Below are 22,703 nucleotides of genomic sequence, written 5' to 3'. Positions count from 1 at the left end.
AATTAGTTTTCCCAAGATTTTTCAAAGGTTTTTGAATAAGTTTTCCAAATATTTTTCAAAGGATTTTAAAATGATTTTGAAATTAAGTTTTGAAAAGATTTTGAAAATAAGTTTTGAAAAGATTTTAAAATGATTTTTGAAATTTAGTTTTGAAAAGATTTTAGTTTTGAAAAGATTTTGAAAATAAGTTTTGAAAAGATTTTTAAAATGATTTTGAAATTAAGTTTTGAAAAGATTTTTAAATGATTTTTAAATTAAGTTTTGAAAAGATTTTAAAAATAAGTTTTGAAAAGATTTTTAAAATGATTTTTGAAAATAAGTTTTGAAAATATTTTGAAAATAAGTTTTGAAAAGATTTTAAAATGATTTTTAAAATTTAGTTTTGAAAAGATTTTAAAATGATTTTTAAAATTTAGTTTTGAAAAGATTTTAAAATGATTTTTGAAATGATTTTAGTTTTGAAAAGATTTTGAAAATAAGTTTTGAAAAGATTTTAAAATGATTTTGAAATTTAGTTTTGAAAAGATTTTAGTTTTGAAAAGATTTTGAAAATAAGTTTTGAAAAGATTTTGAAAATAAGTTTTGAAAAGATTTTTAAATGATTTTGAAATTTAGTTTTGAAATGATTTTAGTTTAAGTTTAAGTCAATTTTAGTTTTAATTTCTTAGTCATCTCACCCGATCTAAATTTTTAGTCAGGGAACCCTATAATTGTTGTGAGATGAATTATGGTTGAATTTAAGGGTAAGGTTTAACTTTGTGTTAGATTCAGGTTTAGCTTTGGGTTCAACAAGTAAGCATTCTTTGGATAAACTTCTGGACTATGGTGAGTCACAAGGAGCTCATTAAAGTAACCATGCCTTCGAGGTTTTCCAAATAGTCCTACCCATTGAACTTAATACTAATCCTTGGTCTAACTAGTTAGGATCCATTTAAGGGTAGCTTTGGTCAGTTCCACTTGGCCAAATGCACCAGGTCGAAGCCATATCTTCCTAGACATGCGATGCCCAAGCTTCCCTAACGTACTATCATCCAAAAACTTCACCAGTACTGTGGGTCAAGTTAAACCTAGCCCATTTTAATCTAACCTTAATTACCCTGCTAGGTAGTCTACTCTTGTTTACCCATTTCGGGTAGATTAAGTTCGGTTACCCAGTCGGGTAGTTTAGTTAAGGGTGTCAATTCGGGTGGGTCGGGTCGGGTTGGGTCGGGTTAAATTTTTTTTTTTTTTTTTATAACCCAACCCGAACCCGACCCGAACCCGAATTCAACCCGAAACTCCTAAACCCGAACCCGAACCCGCCCAACCCGAACCCAACCCGTGTAACCCGAAAATTCGATTCAAAATGACTTTTTGGAGTTATTTTCCCTATAATTCTTCACTTTTATCTCAATATTTCATCATTATCATACTAACTTGATATTAATATACATAAAACATCTTAATTTTCAAAATAAAATTTGATTTAACCCTAAAAAAACCCCACTAAACCCTATATTTGGGTCAACCCGGGTCAACCCGGGTCAACCCGAACCCGACCCGACCCAACCCGAAAATCTTCAACCCGAATACCCTCCAACCCGAACCCGACCCGAACCCGAAAATGTCCAACCCGAACCTGATTTTTTTCGGGTCGATTCGGGTTGGGTCGTCGGGTCGGGTTCATTTTTGACACCCCTAAGTTTAGTTAGGGGTGCCAGCTATTCTGGATTCTCCTTCTATATTTTTATTTGATTTAAATTGAATTTTTGATTTTTAAATTTAATTTTAATTTCGAAATTTAATTGAATTTCAAAATTTGAATTTAATTTTGAATTTTTAATTTGAATATTAATTTGAATTATGTTCTTAATATTGTTTTTCTATTAGCTCCCCCTGGATCATAGCCTCGATATGGTCTATCAAGGTAATAGACTTGATCCTTGGGGACCCAATAGTGACCAGTTCCAACTTGATTAACCAAGGGGGGGGGGGGGGGTGAATAGCGCTCGCGGCTATTTCGTTCGATTATCAAATTCGTAAGAGTTAAAACGCAGCGGAATAAAGAAAACAAGCACACAGAGACACAAAAGAATTTACTTCGTTCGGAGCCTAAGGCGACTCCTACTCGAAGGCCCGCGATCCTTGATCACTTTCCGTGGGCAACAACTATAAGCTCGTAAAAACTATTACAAACTAATTACAATTCAAAGCAGTAAAAAAATTATACCGACAACAAAAGACTAAATCTGAAGCTCCGGGTTGTCGGGGTGTCGTTACAGCACTTCGGGATCATCTCGTAGGCAGCTTGTAATAGACAGTTCACTTGGAAGACGATATATCAAGCTGCTGGTCGAGATGTCCTTTTATTGGACGTTCAAGGCGCCTCCAGTGTCAGTCAAGGCGCCTTGAACCCCAAAATTTATCCCTGTTCCTGCGCTGTGATAACCTCTGCTGACTGCTGCTTATCCTAACCTGAAGGCGCCTTCAATGGTCCAAGGCGCCTTCAATCCCTATGAAGGCGCCTCCAGCTCCACTTTGCAGCCAGCTTCAGGTTTTGCACCCGAGGCACCTCCAAGCTCCATGGAGGCGTCTCGGACACTGTTCATCCGAGGGAAAACATCATTATTTTGTACCTGCAAGATATGTTAGTCCCAAACAATATCCTGCAACACAAAGTTAGCATAAAACAACAGTATAAATATGATAAAGGATATTATGACAGTCTCCGGACTGTCCGGGTCTGACTTCGGATTTCCGACCGGAAACCCTAGGTCGACCCGACGCCTACTGTTCCCTCTACGGGGAACGCGTCCTCACCTACTCCACTCAGGAGATTTACCTGCTGCCAGTGCGATCCTCCAGATCGACTGGACTTTTGCTCAGCACTCGATACTTCCGGACTTTCTGTTGGACATCCGCTTCCCGGCTAGTCCAGTCTTTCACCTGGTTCGCGACACTAGGACTTTCCACCTAGGGTTACCACCCCCTAGGACTTTTTGCCTGAAGTCATCGACCTGCCAAGACTTTCCGCATAGGGTTACCACCCCCTATGACCTAGGGTTATCACCCCCTAGGGTTTTCCCTTTGCCTAACCGCAGCTAGGACTTTTCTCCACCTAGGGTTACCACCCCCTAGGACCTAGGGTTACCACCCCCTAGGGTTTTCACCTACCTAACCGCAGTTAGGATTTTCCTGAAACACTCATTCAACATGTTAGATGACAGAGAATCTTAACTTTGAATCCCTTTGCCATTATCAAAACTTAGGTTCGATCGTCGGATGCTTCCTGCACCAACACAAAGTTTAATTATCTAGTTAGAAATGTATGATCCCTTAGTTTTAGGGAAAACCTATTTTACATCTCACACAATCATAGGTTGGACTTGTATATCTTTTGAGACATATTGGATACAAATGAGATGTTAGGAGGATGAACAAAACTCAAAATATTGATTTAGTAATTTTTTTTAGAGTTATATTATCATCAAAACAATAGATTATGTGAAGTTCAATCATTGAAAAATTTAATGTATAAGTCATGTGTATTTAGCCCAAAGAATATAGATAGAAATTTATTTTAAAAATAATTTCAAAATCATTTTAGAAAATCTTAGTGAAGTTTACCTTTTGATAAAGATCATCATTGATTAGCTAGATACAAAATAGTGTGAGATATTGAAATTTTAATAATTTTTAATTATGTATCAATCTTTAAAAATGAGATGTATTTTCATAGAAAACTATTTCCCCTAATAGTATATGACATAAGTAATTTTTACATAAAATGTTGTTATTTTTTGATAATCATAAAATTATTTATGGTTTTCTGAAATTGAATATGAAATTGTTTCATAAATCAGAAAATTTATATACAAGTGTCAATCAATTATCTCACCCCAATCAATTAAGGAAACGATTGAGGTGAATTTTCGTAAACACAGAGGTACACGGAATCGATCAAGTGATCAATTAAATGTATTAATCGATTGGATTAATCAATTAAAATATCGTAATCGATTAAATCTCAACTTCAATCGATTTGGAGAGATTATAATCGATTGATAGTTGAAACCAATCGATTGAGAATGTTAATTTTAACTTAAGTGGTATAATTTTAGTCTATTAAGTCACGTTTAGTTTATTTAACCTTCTCTAACCCTATGAAATGTTTTGACAAGTATTTAAGGGTAATTGTTATGATGAAAATATGAAAAGAATGGTTAAAAGGGGGCGAATTCAAAGTTTAGGAGGAGGTTTATGTTCAATATTGAATTTTTAATCTCAAAACTTAAGTTTAGGTTTCCAAAAGGTTTAGAAATTCTAAATTATTGTTGGTGTAATGATAGAAGTTTGAATCATGATTAAAGAGAGTTTCTCCTTAAAGTATGAATTTTCTTTTAAATTATAAGGATAAAGAGTAGAGCTGTCAGACGGGCTAACTCATGGCGGGGTGGGTCAGCCCGTGGGAGGCCAATCATCCATTTGGTGGGGTGGGGCGGGGCGGGCCAACCCGTCAACTTGGCCGGTTGAGAAATTTCCAACCCAACCCAATCCATGGCGGGTTATGGGTTTGGCGGGCCAACCCACGGGCCCATCAATTTGTTTAAAAAAAAAATAAAAATGTTTCATATTTTCAGCGTTTTACTTCGGAAAGGTTTCATCAATCAAATGTATCCATAAACACGTATTTTAAATATAAATGGATACAAACGAGTACTTATATTGAATGAAAAATACTATTTTTATTTCAAAATTATAACAAAGAAAGATAATAAATTGACATAAAACTTAGCTTATATGTGTTTTTCAACCCGCGGGCCAACCTAAGCCCGTCGCGAGCCGACCCGCGTGAGTCGCGGGCCTAGGCAGGTCGGCTTGCAGCGGGCTTGGGTTGATAAAATTCCAACCCAACCCATTTAAATTGTTTGGCAGGGTGGGCCAACCAGACGAACCCAACCTAAATTGACGACTCTAATGAAGAGAGAATAGAAGATTGAGAATCTTTATTGTGTTGGTGCTCTAGGTTGAGCATTGGAGATGATGCGGTGATAATATAGGGTCCCACCCTGCTGCCACGGTGGAGGTCAAAGTCAAGGCGGTCAACGCTTAGAAGTCATTTGCCAATTAGACGAGCATGTCTCGATCGGGAAGAGAAAGGCCCGATTCGAGATTACCTTTGACTCGGCCATGAGCCGAGCACCCAACGCTCAAATAAGATGACGACAAAGGGAGCAGTATGCAAAAATCGGGATGAGTGGCTCTTCTGCTCGGTCTAGAAACAGACTCAACATCAGCCGAGCATTCGGATAGTTGACTTTCGGCCGAGCGGTTAGCCCGCTCGGCCCAACAACAGATCATGACAATGGACTTCTGACCGAGCGGCTATCCCACTCGACCCAACAACAGAGCATACGGACAATGGACTTCCGGCCGAGCGGCTATCTCGCTCAGCCTAATAGCAAACAGTATGCGGACAGTGGACTTCCGGCCGAGCGATTATCCCCCTCGGCCCAACAGTAGACAACACGTGGACAGTGGAGTTCCGATCGAGCGACTATTCTGCTCGACCAAGCAACATACACAGCAGGTTATCTTTTGATATCCTTTTGAGAGCTAGTGCAACTGACAGGCGGCATGGTCAGATAGAGGATTGTATGGCGGAAGCTTCCACTGTCACTTCAGAGATATGCTCGGCCCATTAAGGTACGGTGTTAGGGATACTTTATCGACACGTCTTTTCAGGAGAAGCTTTGAGATGCGTGTCTACCTTGGAAAGTGTGCATGCACGCTACCGAAGCTTTATATAAAGGGGGATCCAAACATCGACGGAAGTATGCAATATTTTACTATTGCGCTACAGTCTTCTTATTGCTTCGCGCTTTGCTTCTATTGCTTCGCCGGAGACTGACTCGAGCGTTTGAGGGCCATCCCCGAGGACCCTTTCCCTGGCTTGGCACTGACATTGCTTGTGTTGCAGGTCGGAGCAAAGTCCACAGGAGGTCAGCGGGAGCACCACATCCCCAGCATCCATCTCATCGACTTTCAGACATGATCATATTTGGCACCATCTGTGGGAACATAACCTACATCCGAGCCGAGAAGATGGATGACGTTGGACGACTAACCATCGTGATGCTCACCCAAGAAGAGCTCGACATGCTCGTGCAAGCCCGAGCGACAAAAATGATCGAGCAATAACAACAACAAGCGTTAGTCGATCGGCTAGCGCCGCAACCCGTGACATCGGCAGCAGGACGAGCGGGGCACGAAGATCGAGCGGAACAACTCTCTGTATGGGGACAGAATAGAAGGCCGACCGACACGCCAGGGGAAGCGCCGCCCGTACCAATCCCCTTCCATCGAGCCTTGTTCCAAACCCCCTCGGAGATAGCCTAAGCGTACCAAGAGCGGGGATCTTCAAATGATGCTCCCGTTCAGGATGCACGGAAAGGTAAGGTGCCCCCAAGCCAATGCTTCTCCCGAACGGATCAACCAGCAGTTTTTAGAGGAGATCATACGAGACCCTCTGCCCAGACACTACACTCCGCTGGCGATCAGGACATATAACGGCTCGACCGATCTAGATGATTATTTGTATCAGTTCGATAATGAAGCCACGTTGCACCAATATACAGATGGAGTGAAGTGCCAAGTCTTCCTCACAACTCTCTCCGGATTGGCACAGCGCTGGTTCAGAAGATTGTTGGACGGCTCAATAAGAAGCTTCAAAGATTTCCAAGCCACGTTCCAACATCATTTCGCCAGTAGCTGACGCTACCAGAAGACGAGCGTCAACCTCTTTACCCTAAAGCAAGGGTCTAAGGAAGCGCTCCGAGCGTACATCCAACGCTTCAACCAAGTCGCCATGGGTATCCTCTTGGCCTTATCCGAGATGATGATGAACGACTACCCAGGGGTTCGTCGAGGGAGATTCCTTTCGATCGCTCGTCAGGAAGCTGCCCAGGGACTTCGACCACATGCTCAAGAAGGTCAATGAGTACATAAACGTGGAAGAAGTTCAAGCGGCCAAAAGGAAAGAAGCGCCGACCGAACACTCAGGTCCGGCGTCTGAGCGACGATTTGCAAGCAGCAACCAACCGCAGAAGGGGCCAAGAGCGGAGGGAGAGTGGCCATACCAGGAGGCTAGGACACATGACATGTAGCATGTAGCCTCCGGACGGTTGAAAGCGACAAGAGGCAAAGTATGGACGTCCATGTTTTGCTTCTTTCACTAATCGCCGACGCACAACACACGGGATTGACTCGGTTTGACACCAGTCGTCAGCCGACCGACCTCAAGAGGATACCGTCGTCGATCTCCAACCCCTAATTGACGACAAAGGCAATGGTCTATCGGGCGACAAGAGTATGAAAGAGGCACGCTCGAGCGATCCAACCGGCACCAGGGAAGGGATAACGTCGATCCTTCTCGAGTCCCGGTCAAGAGAAATCGACCATCCGGTCGGGAAGAAGAAAACAGAAGCAATGCGTCCCGAGGAGAAATAGGAATGATTGCCGGAGGTTTGACCAACGACGACTCCAACCAAACCAGGAAGTCGTATGCCTGGTGGTTGGAGATCCACGCTGTGGGATGCAGTAAGGAGAAGGCTGAAGCACCCCAGATCAGCTTCGGCCCAAACGACTTTGAGGGAGTAGAGATCCCCCACGACGATGCGTTGATCATCCGAGTGGCAATTGCTAATTATACTATTCACCGTACTTTTATTGATAAAGGGAGTTCGGTGAACATTATTTTCAATAAGGCGTTCGATCAGTTACAAATTGATCGAAGTGAGCTACTGCCCATGACGACCCCACTATACGACTTTACGGACAACGAGGTACTGTCGTTTGGACAGGCCCAACTGGTCGTCTCGCTCAGAGAAGAGCCACTGAAGAGAACCATGACCATAAACTTCATCGTGATGGACGCACAGTCGGCCTACAACATCATCTTGGGCCGACCGACCCTCAACGAATTCCAGGCGGTGGTGTCTACCTATTGCCAAAAGATCAAGTTCTCGGTGGACGACCGTGTGGGTGAAGTCAAAGGTGATCAACTAGCCGCTCGGCGATGCTGCGTCGAGATGGTCAAGACTGAAACAAGAATCGCTCAGAAGAATCCGCGCTTAGAGCCGAACGAGGATTGCCATATGAATTACGGTCGATCGAGAACATGATAAGAAGACAGAGCGGCTGTAGAGCGTGAATCATCTTCAACCCTACAGGGCTGGATGAGAGGTGCGCAAGTGAATACTGTACTTTTTACATCTTTTTTATATATGCCGAATGTAGGGCAAAGTTTGATTAAAAAAGTAAAGGCCTCTTAAGAAGTGCATCTCCCTCAAACGGTCGAGCGACAACCTTAAACCCGAGTATACATCAAATCATCGAGCGACAACGTTAAATGCGGGTCTACATCAAACCATCGAGTAGTGATGTTAAACACGGGTCTACATCAAACCGTCGAGCAGTGACATTAAACGTGAGTCTACATCAAATCATCGAGTGGCGACGTTAAACCCTTGTCTCTATCGACGGTTGAGCGACGACCTTAAATGCGTGTCTACAATGGTTGATGTTCATATCAAATCATTGAGCGACGACATTAAACGCGGGTCTACATCAAATCATCGAGCGACGATGTTAAACGCGGGTGTACATCAAATCGTCGAGCGGGGACATTAAACCCTTGTCTCCATTGATGGTCGAGTGACAACCTTAAACTCTTGTCTCCACCGACGATCGAGCAGTGACCTTAAACCCTTGTCTCCATCGACGGTCGAACGGTGACCAAAAACCCGGGTCTTCATCAATAGTCGAGCGGCGACTATAAACCCTTGAGTTAGAGACTCTTATGCCGTTCGGCCAGGTTTGAGTTATATTAGAGCCACGAGCACTAGAAGTCGAGCGACGACTATAAACCCTTGAGTTAGAGACTCCCGTGCAGATCAACCAGATTTGAGTTATATTAGAGTCATGAGCTCTAGAAGTCGAGCGGCGACTATAAACCCTTGAGTCAGAGACTCCCGTGTTGATTGGCCGGGTTTAAGTTATATTAGAACCATGGGCTCTAGAAGTCAAGCGGCGACTATAAACCCTTGAGTAAGAGACTTCCGTGCTGATTGGTCGGGTTTGAGTTGTATTTGAGCCATGAGCTTAGCGTTAGAGACTCTCGTGCTGACCGGTCGGGGTCAAGCAGTCTTCACTAGTCTCGGACCAACTTATCGGATCTCATATCTCCCCATTCAGGGTCGAGCAGTCTTCACTGGTCTTGGACCAGCTTATCAGATCTTATATCTCCCCCGTTTGGGGTCGAGCGGTCTTCACTGGTCTCAGACCAGCTTATTAAATCTCATATCTCCCCCGTTCGGGGTCGAACGATATTCACTGGTCATGAACCAGCTTATTAGAACATTTATCTCCCTCGTTCGGGGTGAGTGGTCTTCACTGGTCTCGGACCAGTTTATCGGATCTCATATCTCCCCCGTTCGGGGTCGAGCGATCTTCACTGGTCACGAACCAGCTTATCAGAGCATCTATCTCCCCCGTTCGTGGTTGAGTGGTGTTCCCTTGGTCTCGAACCAACATACGAGATTCCTTGTCTCCCCCGTTCAGGATCGAGCAGTCTTCGAAAGCTCAGTGAGTAGGTAAACATCGGTGAATAGCCAACCAAAAACTCGAAGTCTTCAGAATATGGCGACCGTTTGGCGCTATTCTTTAAAATACTCCCTGAGTTGAGCGGGAGACCGCAGAATTATGGACTCTGAATACCAGAGGGGTCGATCGACTGATAGAATAATCGTGAACGAGGCCAAGAGCTCAAGTAAATAATCAAGGAGTTGAAAAAAAAAATGCAAGGAGGTAAAGCTCGTCCGAACAGACGAGCATGCATTTAAACTTTAAAAATTTTACATCTTACATGGACAATCAGCCTCACTCAAAAACGCTCGACCTCACTCATGGTAGTCTAGGACATCGTCAGGCAGCGCGACAGTGAGCTTGTCCCGAGTTATGACATTATTGGTCAGATCGGTCGGTAGATGGCCTCCCTCGCAAAGCTGGTTGATCGTATCATCGATCGCCAAGTCAAATAAGTGAAGGGCCCAGTCAGCGACTTTGTCATTGAATGCGTCCGAGCAGATGTAGGTCTGCTTCATGGTGTCAACCTACTCACCTCGGCATCTTAATAAATCCTTGAGGCCGCTCAGGAGCCCTCAAGTTCGTCATTGGCAGTGGACAACTCCTTATCTTTATCGACGAGTTGGCCCTGAAGAGCAACTTCTTCGGCCGACCGACTGTGCCGATCAGCAACCAAAAAGTCTTTGGCCTCCTTGAGATTTTGGGCGAGGGATGAGCTTCCTTATTCTTCTCGTCGAGGTCTGCGATGACTCGGTTCTTCCACGCGTTCGTTGACTCGATCTTATTATCAAAAGTAGTGACCTGTTTGTTGAGCCACTCCAGCATCGTGGCCTACCCAGTGCTCTTGGCCGGTTCTGCCTCAAGAAGTTTGTCGCTCTTCTCCAGAGCGGACTACAACTTGGCCACCTCGACGTCTATTTTTTCCTGAGCAACGGAGAATTTGCCACTCGACGCCTTCAGTTGCTTCACTTCCTCCTCCAAAAACGCAAGCCTATGACACATGGCCAGACTCTCCACCTAATATTGTGAACAAGCAAATATAAGTGCCGATCGGGAGTGAATTATGCAAATGTATAGTGAAACTTACCCCAGTGGACATCTGGGTATGGTTGTTCGCAAGCGCGCTCGGAGGCATCATTGTCGTACGGGCTCGTGCGTCCTCCTAGATCTTTGCGAGCACCCCTGGATGATGATCTGATGCTTGGGGCCTTGAGACCCGACACTCGGCTCGCTATATTCTTCGATGGGTAGATGGAGGATCGCCGTTATATGGCGTTGGTCGCTCGGTGTCGATTGCCCCGAGGTAGCCTGACCCGATGGGCGAGATGCGAACGCTGGTCGAATGCCAGACTTCTGAACCTTCGAGGGCTTCGAAGGTGGCGGCATGAAGGTCACAAGAGGTGCGGCGAGGGTTCCCATGGAGAAGGTAGAATGATCTGATGGTCAGGAGGAATTTCAAAGACATCTCGCAGTCTCTCAGCGTCACCCTCATCAAACCTAAACTCCATGGATGTGTACTAGAGTCCAGGGACAGATGCAAGCGGCTGTGAAGAACCTGCCATTGCAAAAACCGGGAAAGGCGAAAAAAAGCTATGGGAATGTCGCTGGAACAAAAAAGAAACGCCGAAAAAGATCAAAGGCAGACGCGATTGGGAGAAGGCTTACAGGAGAAAGGTCGCCGGAGAAGAAGGAGGAGCATAGCAGGGGCACAGGCGGAGCGTCGCTAGAGAATGAAGGAAGCGCATGAGCAGAAAGGTCACTAGAAGCACTCGACGAAGGTTAGGTGTAGAGAAGAAGACGATGCCACCGGCTTATGAGCCTCGGGCTCGGTCAACCGGAGCCGTCCGATCTAGGTCACGAAAACCTAGGCTAAGATCTCACCGTTGAATTTGAACTGCCAAATGTCACATCACGCCTATCACGTCAAGCGTTCGGTGGCATCGGGCGTGACACATGGCGCCTCGCCATAGGTCAACATTTAATGACGGAATAGAAGCGCGTACAACCTTAATGCGTAGAGATTTGTACAATTTCCCATAAATTTGGGTGACGTCAACATGACTCGCGCTCACCCAAGACATCCCAAGGAAAGATTTCACAAGTGTAAACCTTCATCGTGCCGATCAGATCGAGGGAGCATACTTATACCCGAGCGACAAGCTTCAACAGGCTAATTGGTGAGGATCGGTCTCATCCCAATCGGAGACCACATGGTGTCGAAGGCCGATCAGGAGGAAATCTGCTCACACAATTGTTCGGTCAGTCAGACTTACAGCCTCCTTCGACTAAACTTGAGGGGAAACTTGTGATGCGGTGATAATATAGGGCCACACCCCGCTGCCACGGTGGAGGTTAAAGGAGGTCAAAGTCAAGACAGTCAACGCTTGGAAGTCATTTGCCGATCGAACGAGCATGTCCCGATCGAGAAGAGAAAGGCCCGATCCGAGATTACCTTTGACTCGTCCATGAGCCGAGCACCCAACGCTCAAATAAGAGGACGACAAAGAGAGCAGTATGTAGAAACCGGGTCAAGCGGCTCTTCCGCTTGGTCTAGCAGTTGACTCAACATGAGCCGGACATGCAAACAGTGGACTTTCGGCCAAGCGGCTAGCCCGCTCGGCCTAGCAACAGATCACGACAGTGGACTTCCGGCCGAGCGGCTATCCCGCTTGACCCAGCAACAGAGCATGCGGACAGTGAACTTCCGGTCGAGCGGTTATCCCGCTCGACCTGATAACAGACAATACGCGAATAGTGGACTTCCAGTCGAGCGGCTATCCCACTCGGCCCGACAATAGATAGCACGTGGACAGTGGAGTTCCGACCGAGCGACTATTCCGCTCGGCCAAGCAATAGACACAACAGGTTATCTTTTGATATACTTTTGGGAGCTAGTGCCGCTGACAGGCGACATGGTCAGATAGAGGATCATACGACGGAAGCTTCCACTGTCACTTCGTAGATATGTTCGGCCCGTTAAGGTACTGTGTCAGGGATACTTTACTAACACATTTTTTCAGGGGAAGCTTTGAGATGCGTGCCCACCTTGGGAAGCGTGCACGTGCGCTACCAAAGCTCTATATAAAAGGGGGGGTCCAAGCATCGGCGGAGGTATGCGATATTTTACTCTTGCGCTACAATCTTCTTGTTGCTTCGCGCTTTGCTTCTTCTGCTTCGCCGGAGACTGACTTGAGCGACGGAGGGTCATTGCCGGGAACCCCTTCCCTAGCTTGGCACTGACGCTGCTTGTGTTGCAGGTTAGAGCAAAGTCCACAAGAGGTCAACAGGAACGCCACATCCCTAGCATCAATCTCATTGACTTTTGGGCAAGATCAGGAGACAAGATTGAAAATCTTTATTGTAATATGCTCAAGGTTGATCATAAGTTACAATGAAAGGTATGAGATTTTCATTAAGGTCCTTTGACAAAATGGACTCTTAATGTGAAGAGTTTTTAATGTGTGTCAAAAGGGGAGAAAATGTAGGGTTTAAATTATAAATCCTTATTCATGTCTTGGCATGAGATGAAGAAGGAAGTTGAGTTAATAGATTAGCCTAACTTAAACATATCGTCAAACATCAAAAAGAGAGAGATTGTTGGTGCAATCGTCCTTAGGTTAAGGTTAACTAGTTTGACTAAGCTTTAGTGGATTCAAGCTTGAGTTTCAATATTTGGATAATATGTGAGCAGAAGTTAAATACGTCAAGGTTGACTAGATATTTGATGATATGCGAGAGAGAAGTACTAGGAAGTTCTAATGGGAGGTTAGACAAGAAAAAATTCTAACTTGAGAGTTAGATAAAGGAAACTCCAAGTGGATCAAGGATGACCGCACGTTGGCAAAGGAATTTCCAAGTGGATCTAGGAGGACTGCATGTTGGCAAAGGGAAATCCTAACTATGGTTAGAAAAAAATCTAAGTGGATTAAGGAGGACCATACATTGGTAAATGAAAGTCCAAGTGGGTTTAGGAGCACTGCGTATTAGCAAAGGGAAGTCCTAACTGTAGTTAGGCAAAGAAAAATCTAAGTGGATATGGGAGGACTGCATGTTGCCAAGAGGAAAGTCCTAACTGCGGTTAGACAAAGAAAAATCTAAGTGGATATGGGAGGACTGCATGTTGCCAAGAGGAAAGTCCTAACTACTGTTAGACATGAGGAAAATCTAAGTGGATATACTAGGACTGCATGTTGGCAAGAGGAAAGTCCTAACTGTGATTAGGTAAGGGGAAAATCTAAGTGGGTCAAGGATGGCCACACTTGGTGATCGGAAGTCTAATGAAAAGTTGATACGAGATGAAAAGTCTTAGTGAGTTAAAGGTTTGCCAGACACTTGGTGAGGAAGTTCTAATAGGTTATGGTTAATTGGTTGTTGGGCAAGAGAATCATAGACTTGGATTAAGCAAGTTAGGGTTAGACAATCAATTGACCTTAAATTAATCAATTAGGTAATATATTAGAAGGTTCTTGTAAGAACACAGAAAGAACCTGAATCGATTGGTCAATTGATTGGATCAAGCCAAATTGATTGGACCAATCGATTAAGACCGAGAGTTTCGCGACGTAAAAACAAGACTGAATCGATTCACCCAATCGATTCAGCCACGACTAATCGATTGACCTAATCGATTCAGCCACGGCTAATCTATTGAGTTAATCGATTAGACAGTGTTTTGTGTATAGGAGGAAGAATCGATTAAGAAGTCTTAATCACTCAGACTAATCGATTAAGAGTTTTTTTCGTAGAATCATATGATTCTACGATTCAATCCTAATCGATCCGATTTTGACTCTAAATCAATTTGACGTATGATCATGATTCTATTCCAAAGGCTAGTAGCCGCCCGTGATTACCTCCTCCGTGTTGGCCTTGGGATGGATTGGTGGGGGCGCTGGGGGCTAGCGTATTCACCTTTTGTCATAATGATTCTATAAATTAGTGCTAGTTACTATTTCAAAGGCTAGTAGCCACTCGTGATTTACTTCATCTATGTTGGTCCTGAGATGAATTGACAGAGATACTAAGGACGAACGTATTCACCTTTTTTACCATCATGATTGTACAAATTAGGCTTATATCTCTACTTTGAGCAAAGTCAAATGCTTCATCTCAATTCGTGTTGAACTTAGCCAACCAATTATCTGAATTGAATTGGGTTACATCAAATCCAAACAAGTCATGTCTCAATCCTAAATATCATTCGTTTAAACCAAACTTCATTCTACTAAGACAAATTGAATCATATTTTAAATTACTTCAGTCGGTTGCATGCAGTAAGTGAACCAAGCCGATCCCAATCTGTTCGCAACTATGGTCCCAAGTTGTTCTGTAAGGGTATGTTTTTTCTAGCTTTTTTTTAGTTTCTCTTTCCTACTTGTCATCAAATATTAAGAGGCCGGGTTCAATTTTTTGAACCCAACTTGTTGTCTTTTTCTTCATTTTTTATGGGAGCAACAAAAAGAAAAAGCCAAAAACCGTCCCAGATATACCCTAATTTACTATGTAACTAAAATAACCTTCTCTTTCATTTTGTAACTAAATTTTGGATAGATTGAGACTTAGCCGAATATTACCTTTTTTTTTTTTAATAAGTGAAAAATCAATCGGGTCTAAATTGGTCCAATTTGATTTTTATTTGGGCCGTTAATAGCCCACTCAAATCCCTCCCAAATTCAAAATTGGCGCCCTTGTTTAATCGCATCTCCCCCCTCTTTTAAGTTCCTACGACTCTTTCCCTCCTCTTTTTTTCGCTCTTTCCGTTATTTGGTGTTTGAATTCACGCTTGGTCGATGCTTCCGCCGTCTCTTTCCCATTCCTCTTCCCGGCGCTCCTCAGCCATGGTCAAGCACGGAAACAGCAGACCTAAGAAGCCGGATAATCTCGGCAAGGGGAAGGTCACTCCTGTCCAGATCGCCTTCATCGTTGACCGCTACCTCGCCGCTAACCGCTTCGACGCCACCCTCGCCGCCTTCCGCTCTGAGGCCTCCGACCTCTTCTCCAGAACCAAGGCAAAAGAGGTATGCTCCCTTATACCTGCTCTCGCTATGTCTTCTTCGTTGCGTTCGTTTTATTGGGAGGTTTGGTTCGGTGGATGTGGATTCAGGTGCCCAAGGGACTGCTAGGGCTAGGCGAGATTCTGGACGAGTATATCAGCCTCAAGGAGCAGCGATTGGTTATGGATCAGGAGCAGCGGAGGGTGGAGATGGCGCTGCAGGGGATGCAGGAGGTTCTGCGGGCATATCATGCCGCTGGGGCGGCGTCTCTTCCTCCATCGATTCATCTTCCTACCCAGCTCATGGCGGCCCCTGTGACGCCTATCCTTCCCACATTGCACCCCAGCACTTCTGGATCTTCTACAGGTACATTGATTCTCGCTCCAACCCTGACCGTATTGAAAGTAAGTAGTAAGATAGATATAAAATTAGCCATTCTATATATGAAAACATGTCTAGCCATCATGTTTTCAATCTTCTAAAGTTCTATATCATTTTCTATCTTCTAAAGTTTGCGATGAAAACATTTTATAGTTCTATATCATTTTCAATCTTCTATAGTTCTATATCATTTTCTATCTTCTAAAGTTTGTGATGAAAACATTTTATAGTTCTATATCATTTTCAATCTTCTAAAGTTTGTGATACGTTTTCCTAGGACAGTTGACATTCTTCTTCGCCTCTCTGTTGGTATATTTTAATAGTACTCTGGGTACCTAAGCAGTAAAAGTGGTTGAAAACAAGCAATTTGTTTAGAAAGATTTAATATTCAGCCACATGATATTTTGCTGAGAACACAGTCAAGGCTAGCTTTTCCCCTTGTTTTTTGAGAAAAGCTTGAAAGAATTCTGTAAATTCTTCTCACAGGAAGAAAACATAGATAAATTTAGAAGATGGAAAAAAAATTACCAAGAAATTGTTAGACACAAACAATCTGTTGTCGGAGATTTTTAGGGGACTTAGCTGAATTTAAATACTCGAACTAAATTCAACTTACAGTTGAGCTGACCTGAGTAGATGATCTCAGGCTATTAGCAGGGGTTGATTTTTATCCAAGTGTCAACTTCAGAGTAACTGAGTGAGCAAAGCGTCCGAGCAGAGAGGTCGGTCGGATGAGACAGACAGGTCGAGCAGGAGAGGCCGATCGGATGAGGTAGACAGGCCGAGTAGGAGAGGCCGGTCGGACTAGGTAGACAAGTCGAGCAAAAGAGGCCGGTTGGATCGAACAGACAAGTTGGGCTGTCAGAGAGGTCAGGTTGTCAGAGAGGTTGACCGGGTCGAGCAGACAGGTCGAGTTGTCAGAGAGGTCGATCGAGTCAAGTAGACAGGCCGAGTGAAGCAGACAGGTCAGGATGCCAAAGAGACTGGCCGACTGAGTGAGCTGATAGGCCGGGCGAAGATTTTGAGCGGGCAGAGAAGTCTATTGGTTTGACAAAGAGACCGACTGGGCGAGTTGATCGAGGCATGCGAGTCACAATTTTCTTGAAACAGATTCGTCCACCTTCGGCTGTGCTTCGAGGCTTATAAGGGTCGTCTGTTTCTTAGGATACAACGGCTGATCGTGATACTCACCAAGCATCGATGGTTACGGCGAACTGAATAGTATCCGAATGCTACCATAGACACTCCGCTGACAGAGGAGGAGGAAAATTGGGAAGCCTTTGCTTTGTTTGTTGTCTCTATTTGCTTATGATCGAAGCTTCCTCTTATATAGGAGTTCGGATCAATGGCCAGAGTTAATGATCTTAATGGTCATTATTAGTCGAGCAGTGAAACGATCTTTCACTCATTATTACTCGGCCAGTTTTATTCTGTATTAATCTCGAATTTAATGTATCTGTTTCATAGCAGTAAAAGATTAGTTGTTCCACTTGAGCAAATTTTGCCCCGATCGGTCCGACATTCGTGTGTGCAGGTCGCGTTCGCATACGAGTCAACTTGGTTCAGTACAATCTGAACTCTGGATTTGCACCCCCTGTATACCTACGCGTGAGAGAGAGTCTCTCCTTATGTATTTGTTCACATCGTCAATGTATGTGAATCAATATAAACCAACAAAAATGCTTCGAAGCTTTCAATGTGGAACTAAAGTCTCATTCACAATGGAGTCTCTTTCCTCTTCCATTTCTTCTCCATTCACTTATATTTAACAGAAATTGGTTCCCTTGATCTCATAACACAGAGCAAATCAAAAATCTTATTGGAATGTTCTCCGACATAATCATAGATTTCCTCCGGCTTCAAAACTTTATAGTTTCACAACATCACTAAGAGTAATGACTGATCAGATATGGAATTGTATCATATTCACCATATTATTTCCAAAAATACTTTCAATGCTTGAAAGTTAGTTTTGATTTCTGTTAGGAGGTAAAAATGTTGGTGTGGTTTGTACTAATGGTCGAACCTAGGTTTTAACGAATGATAAAATAGGTTAAGTTACTTTTGTTGTTGATCTAACACTCTGATCGAGTGTGCAGGAGAAGCCTAGACAGGTTGACGGGCTGATCGGATGTCTGGTACGAAGCCCAGCTAAGTCGATGGGCCGACCGGATAACTGGCACGAAGTCCAAACGGGTCGACGGGCTGACTGAACATTTGGCATGAAGTCCAGCTAGGTCGATGGACTGATCGGATAGTTGATGCGAAGTTCAGACGGGTCGAAGGGCTGACCGGACGTTTGACAGGTAAGTGGAGGTAAGTCACTGGAGGGGAGTGACTATGAGGACGTGTTCCCGGGAAGGGAACTTAGGCGCCGATTTGACTTAGAACCATCTCAGAACTCTAAGTCGAGATCTTGACTAATTCTGGTCTCGGAGAGACGGAATCTAATTACTATTTTTCTTATCTATAAAATTGTGGTAACAATCTGTGTTGCAAGGTATAATTGCCTCGGACTAAAGTTTTTCTTGCAGGAAGGAGTCTGCTGGAAAACTTGGGTTTGGGCGTTTGGGAGGTACCCAGGCGCTCGGAGGTTCGGGTGCCCGGAGGTACTCGGGCGCCCACCTCCGGGCACCCGGAGGCAAATTCTATCATCTTTGCGTCACCGCCACGTGGAGCCTCCTGGTTGGGTCGGCTACATCATGGTTGAGGCGCCCTGAAGTTCCAGGCGCTCCGAGCCTCCTATATAAGGAGGGTCAAAGGTGGAGCTCCAACAACAACTGACAATCAAATCTTCAGTGCTCCTGCGACGTTGCTAAAAGCTCACCGACAAGTTTCTTTTTCTTTCTGTTTTAGTTTTCATAATTGTCGGTATTTTTTTTACTAATAATTCTTGTACTTTCGTTGTAATTCTCATTTCGAATTATTAGTGATTGCCCACCAAAAGCACCATTGTGTGCGGGCCTTGGAGTAGGAGTCGACACAGGTTCCGAACAAGTAAAAATTACTTGTGTCATTTCTCTTTACTTTACTTTTTCCGCTGCATACTTTCGTTAATTTTTAAATCGATATTCACCCCCACTCCCTTTTATCAACTTTCACGATCTAACAAAAGATCTTGTATCTCTGCGTTCCTGATTAAATTTCATGTATCTGACTTCATTTATATTGAAATTATATGAAAAAATGATCCTAAACTTGAAATTGTATACGAGTCAGTTTAAAAGCATGAGTTTCCAGTTATTAGTGAGTTATTCCATTTGTGAATAGGTAGGTATCCTTGGATAATGTTTATTACTCAATCTTCTTACTGAAGCCAGGTTATGGGTTTGGCTGAATAGTCTTCTGTAACTGGTTGATACCAAAATTAAGTATTTTTCAGTGTCTTAGGCAAAGTAATTATGCATTGTATTTGGATGCAAAAATCATGATTATTGGCTGAATATAAAATTGGATCATCATGATGACAATAGGATTGTGTTGAGGATCATCAGAATCATGAGGCTTGTTTTGCCTAGGAGAAAATTGCACTTATGCAATATGGAAATTGGAGAATTAAAGAAATAGGTAAGGCATGAGTAAATACAAGATCACTATGAGAAAGGAAGTTTGATTTATGTGGTTCAACAATAATGTCTTTCTGTGGCTGTTACAGAGAATTTTATTATTTGATATATTGTTACAGTTAGAACATTATTCATGCCAAAATTTCTTCCTATAAGATGGTTATATCACTCCTATAAACAGAGGAGTTAGGGTAGTTAATCATATTTATAATTATTGATCTCAAGGGAGTAACATAGGTTGAATCGTCTATAATAGTTGTATGCTTTGGCTGATTTAGGATGATCAGGTTGATTGGGGTTATGCCAGATTCACATTTTATATTGTCTATTTGACATCATATTTGTTTGGGTTGGGGGTTGGCACAATGTTCAATTTATATCAATCAGCACATTACCTATTGATTGATTCTCCATATCATGAACTTGATTCTTAAAAACATTGTGTAGTGCAACAAGATAATAGGTTCCTATCCTGCAGTTCAATGGTTGTTTGAAAGGGGTGAGGGAACAATTATTGAGGAGGATGCTACATAATTTTGTATAGAGTTCAGTAGAGAGATTACTTTTATGCAACCAACTTTAATACTTGAGATTTGACACAACTGATGGTTATGATAATTAAACTGTTGTCTCATCTCCTCAGTCTTCATATATTTTATAGGCAACTACATCAGTTTCACCATCTTTTCTGATATTTTACTAAATACTCTTCTTCATAAATTCCTCAGCACAAAATCACTCTATGTGGCACATAATTACACTACAGAATATAATACATAACAGTCTTCATAATTCATTGGTGCATGTTGCTAGTTTGGTCCTTTTGTAGCTTTAAATTGTGTACACTTTTCCAAAATTGTCATGATTTTGTTCTCCATGCAGGTAATGCGACTAATGAAACACCTGCTATGAAATACACACAACCATTCACTGGGCTTGCTCAGAAATCAAATTCAATGCCCAATTCTTCCAATGTGAACAAGAGAAAGGCAATGAAGTCTTTGCCAAATCATCCTTCAGAACCAAAGAAATCGCAGATCAATTCGCCTAATTTTCCATCTACTGTTGGAGGTATAAGATCATTTCTCAGTAGATCTAAGTTTCCTTCACAATTTGCTCACTTTAGATCACTATTTATTCCTTTGTTGGAATTTCAGATGCTGCATTGGTCTCCAAAGGCGTTTTCATTCCAGAAACTCAAGAACAAATAGGGATATCCACTCCCAATGCTGTATCTACTGATTTGGCGACAGCTTTTATTCCAACACAATTGTTGTCTGTGGTAAAGAGTTCTTGTAAGCAATCACCTGACTGCCAGACCAATTCTTCCCCCAGAACACCTCCACAAGCATTCCAATCTCCAGTTGAAAGTTCTGGTTCCCCTTTGGAAAATGCTTCTATGCAAACCAGTGATTGTGCCATGCATAAGCCAGCTGCACCATCCAATTGCTCTATATTAGCATCCAAATCTATCATAGCCAGCCCCCTCAAGAACACTGAGTATTATGCAGTTGAGAGGAGCTACCACATTGCTTCACCTTATAAACTCAATTCAAAAAGCAAGAGAGGACATATAAAGGGGAAATTGGATTTTGATAATCCCTTTTTCACCACAGGTGTTCATGAACCAGTTGCAGATACTTCTAAATCTTCAAGTGATAATGAACCCACTGAAAATTTAGACATTGATCTTCCAGACTTGGACATCTTCAATGTTGATTTCTCTTTTTCTGAATTTTTAGCTGAAATTGATCTGGACTGTGAAGTTGATCCTTCATTACAGTCACACTCTTCACATGTTTCTTCAATTCCAAGGTAAAGTCTAACTTTTACCCTACCTTTTTCTTTAATCCGTTTCATTTACAATGACAATGCTATGAGTGGATGCTCACCGTCTGCTCAATTTGACAGCTCACTCGCATCTGTTTCTGACAAGGAAATGGACACTCAAGGTTATAAATCCTATAAAGTTTGTTACCTTTTTTGGCTTTTTGGTTAAGATCAAGCTTAGTGTTGATTCTAAAACTTAGAAGATGGGTTTTCCCTTCTCTACTTCTAAATTCACATCTATCTATGGTAACAGGCCAAGATTATGTTGCCTCTGTAAAAGCTGTAACAAAGTTTGTTAAAATTCTATGCCCAGGTAAGCCAAGGGTTCATTTATTTTTTTGCTCACAAAATTACTTGAAATTATGTCAACATACTGATGAACTCTTGGATGAATTGGCAGTTAAACCCAACAGTTCTAAGAAGCAAACATATTCACCTGGAAAAGAATAGATGGTTGCTGGTCACAACTAATTTGCTTGCTTAATGTAGATGGAACTAAGGATGCTTCTACTGTGTAACAAATTCTTTTTAGTTCTGCCACTCTCTAAGCTACTTGGCAGCATGTATGTACTTGCATAATTGGTTCACTCTTCCTCTCCTAGGGTAACAGGGGTTTAATGTTTTTATTCTGGATTAACCTTACTACTCCATGCAGGAGCCAGAGATTGCATCAGAGTGCTCCTATACTAGCTAAGTTTGTTTGAATTCCATGATGTGTCACCTTAATCTAGTCTAAACTATCCTTTCAACAATGCACAATGAGACATTGTGGCAGTTGTAAGTGATAAATTGCCAAAAACATAAGATAGACATTGCAACTTGAGATTGCCACATCTCTTGAGTTCTCCATCCAGGATCCTCCAAAATCAGAGTATTCTCTACAATTGTGGAGGTATTTTGTCGTCTCATTTAGAGGATTTTATCCATCATTTCTTCACCAAATTTATGCATTTTTAAGTATCTATTTCTATTTCAACTATGTAGAAAACATGTATAAGTATGAGGTTTTCATTGCCAATTGAAATAGAGGCCAATTTGTTCACTCTCAAATTTGCTTCTTGCCATTATCATGAACTCTTCTGAAATCCTGTCCAATCTTCTATTAGCTTTCATGAGTTTGTGCCCCTTGCCTCCCAAATAAAAGAAAGCATTGAGCCATTGGGTCCTTTTTCAATGGAAGCACTTTGCAAATTGTCTATGTTTTTTAGCGAGCACATCCATTGTGATCAAACTTGAACATGGTGTTTGTGACTTGTCTTACATATCTCTTTTAACTAATTAGTTTACTAATTGCACAAATTCAACAAGA

General features: G+C 42.7%; 1 protein-coding gene across 1 annotated transcript; it reads left to right on the top strand.

Moving 5' to 3' along the window:
- The first annotated feature begins 15,379 nt into the window (after positions 1-15,379).
- On the top strand, positions 15,380-22,031 carry LOC121983172. The gene is made up of 7 exons (XM_042536129.1): positions 15,380-15,641; positions 15,728-15,983; positions 20,447-20,635; positions 20,722-21,379; positions 21,476-21,516; positions 21,648-21,707; positions 21,795-22,031. The coding sequence occupies exons 1-7, from the start codon at positions 15,414-15,416 to the stop codon at positions 21,842-21,844; spliced, it is 1,482 nt and encodes a 493-aa protein (XP_042392063.1). The 5' UTR covers positions 15,380-15,413; the 3' UTR covers positions 21,845-22,031.
- Positions 22,032-22,703: the final 672 nt, after the last annotated feature.

This window comes from Zingiber officinale, chromosome 5A, assembly GCF_018446385.1.
Source record: "Zingiber officinale cultivar Zhangliang chromosome 5A, Zo_v1.1, whole genome shotgun sequence".
Taxonomy (NCBI): domain Eukaryota; kingdom Viridiplantae; phylum Streptophyta; class Magnoliopsida; order Zingiberales; family Zingiberaceae; genus Zingiber; species Zingiber officinale.
This window is presented reverse-complemented; position numbering and strand designations above follow the sequence as displayed.

What these genes read in the sequence shown, in the direction of transcription:
- LOC121983172 (XM_042536129.1), top strand. Translation starts at nt 15,414, where the DNA reads ATGCTTCCGCCGTCTCTTTCCCATTCCTCTTCCCGGCGCTCCTCAGCC. An exon ending in CCAGAACCAAGGCAAAAGAG is followed by an intron (nt 15,642 to 15,727) that starts GTATGCTCCCTT and finishes ATGTGGATTCAG; the next exon opens with GTGCCCAAGGGACTGCTAGG. An exon ending in CAAGGAAATGGACACTCAAG is followed by an intron (nt 21,517 to 21,647) that starts GTTATAAATCCT and finishes CTATGGTAACAG; the next exon opens with GCCAAGATTATGTTGCCTCT.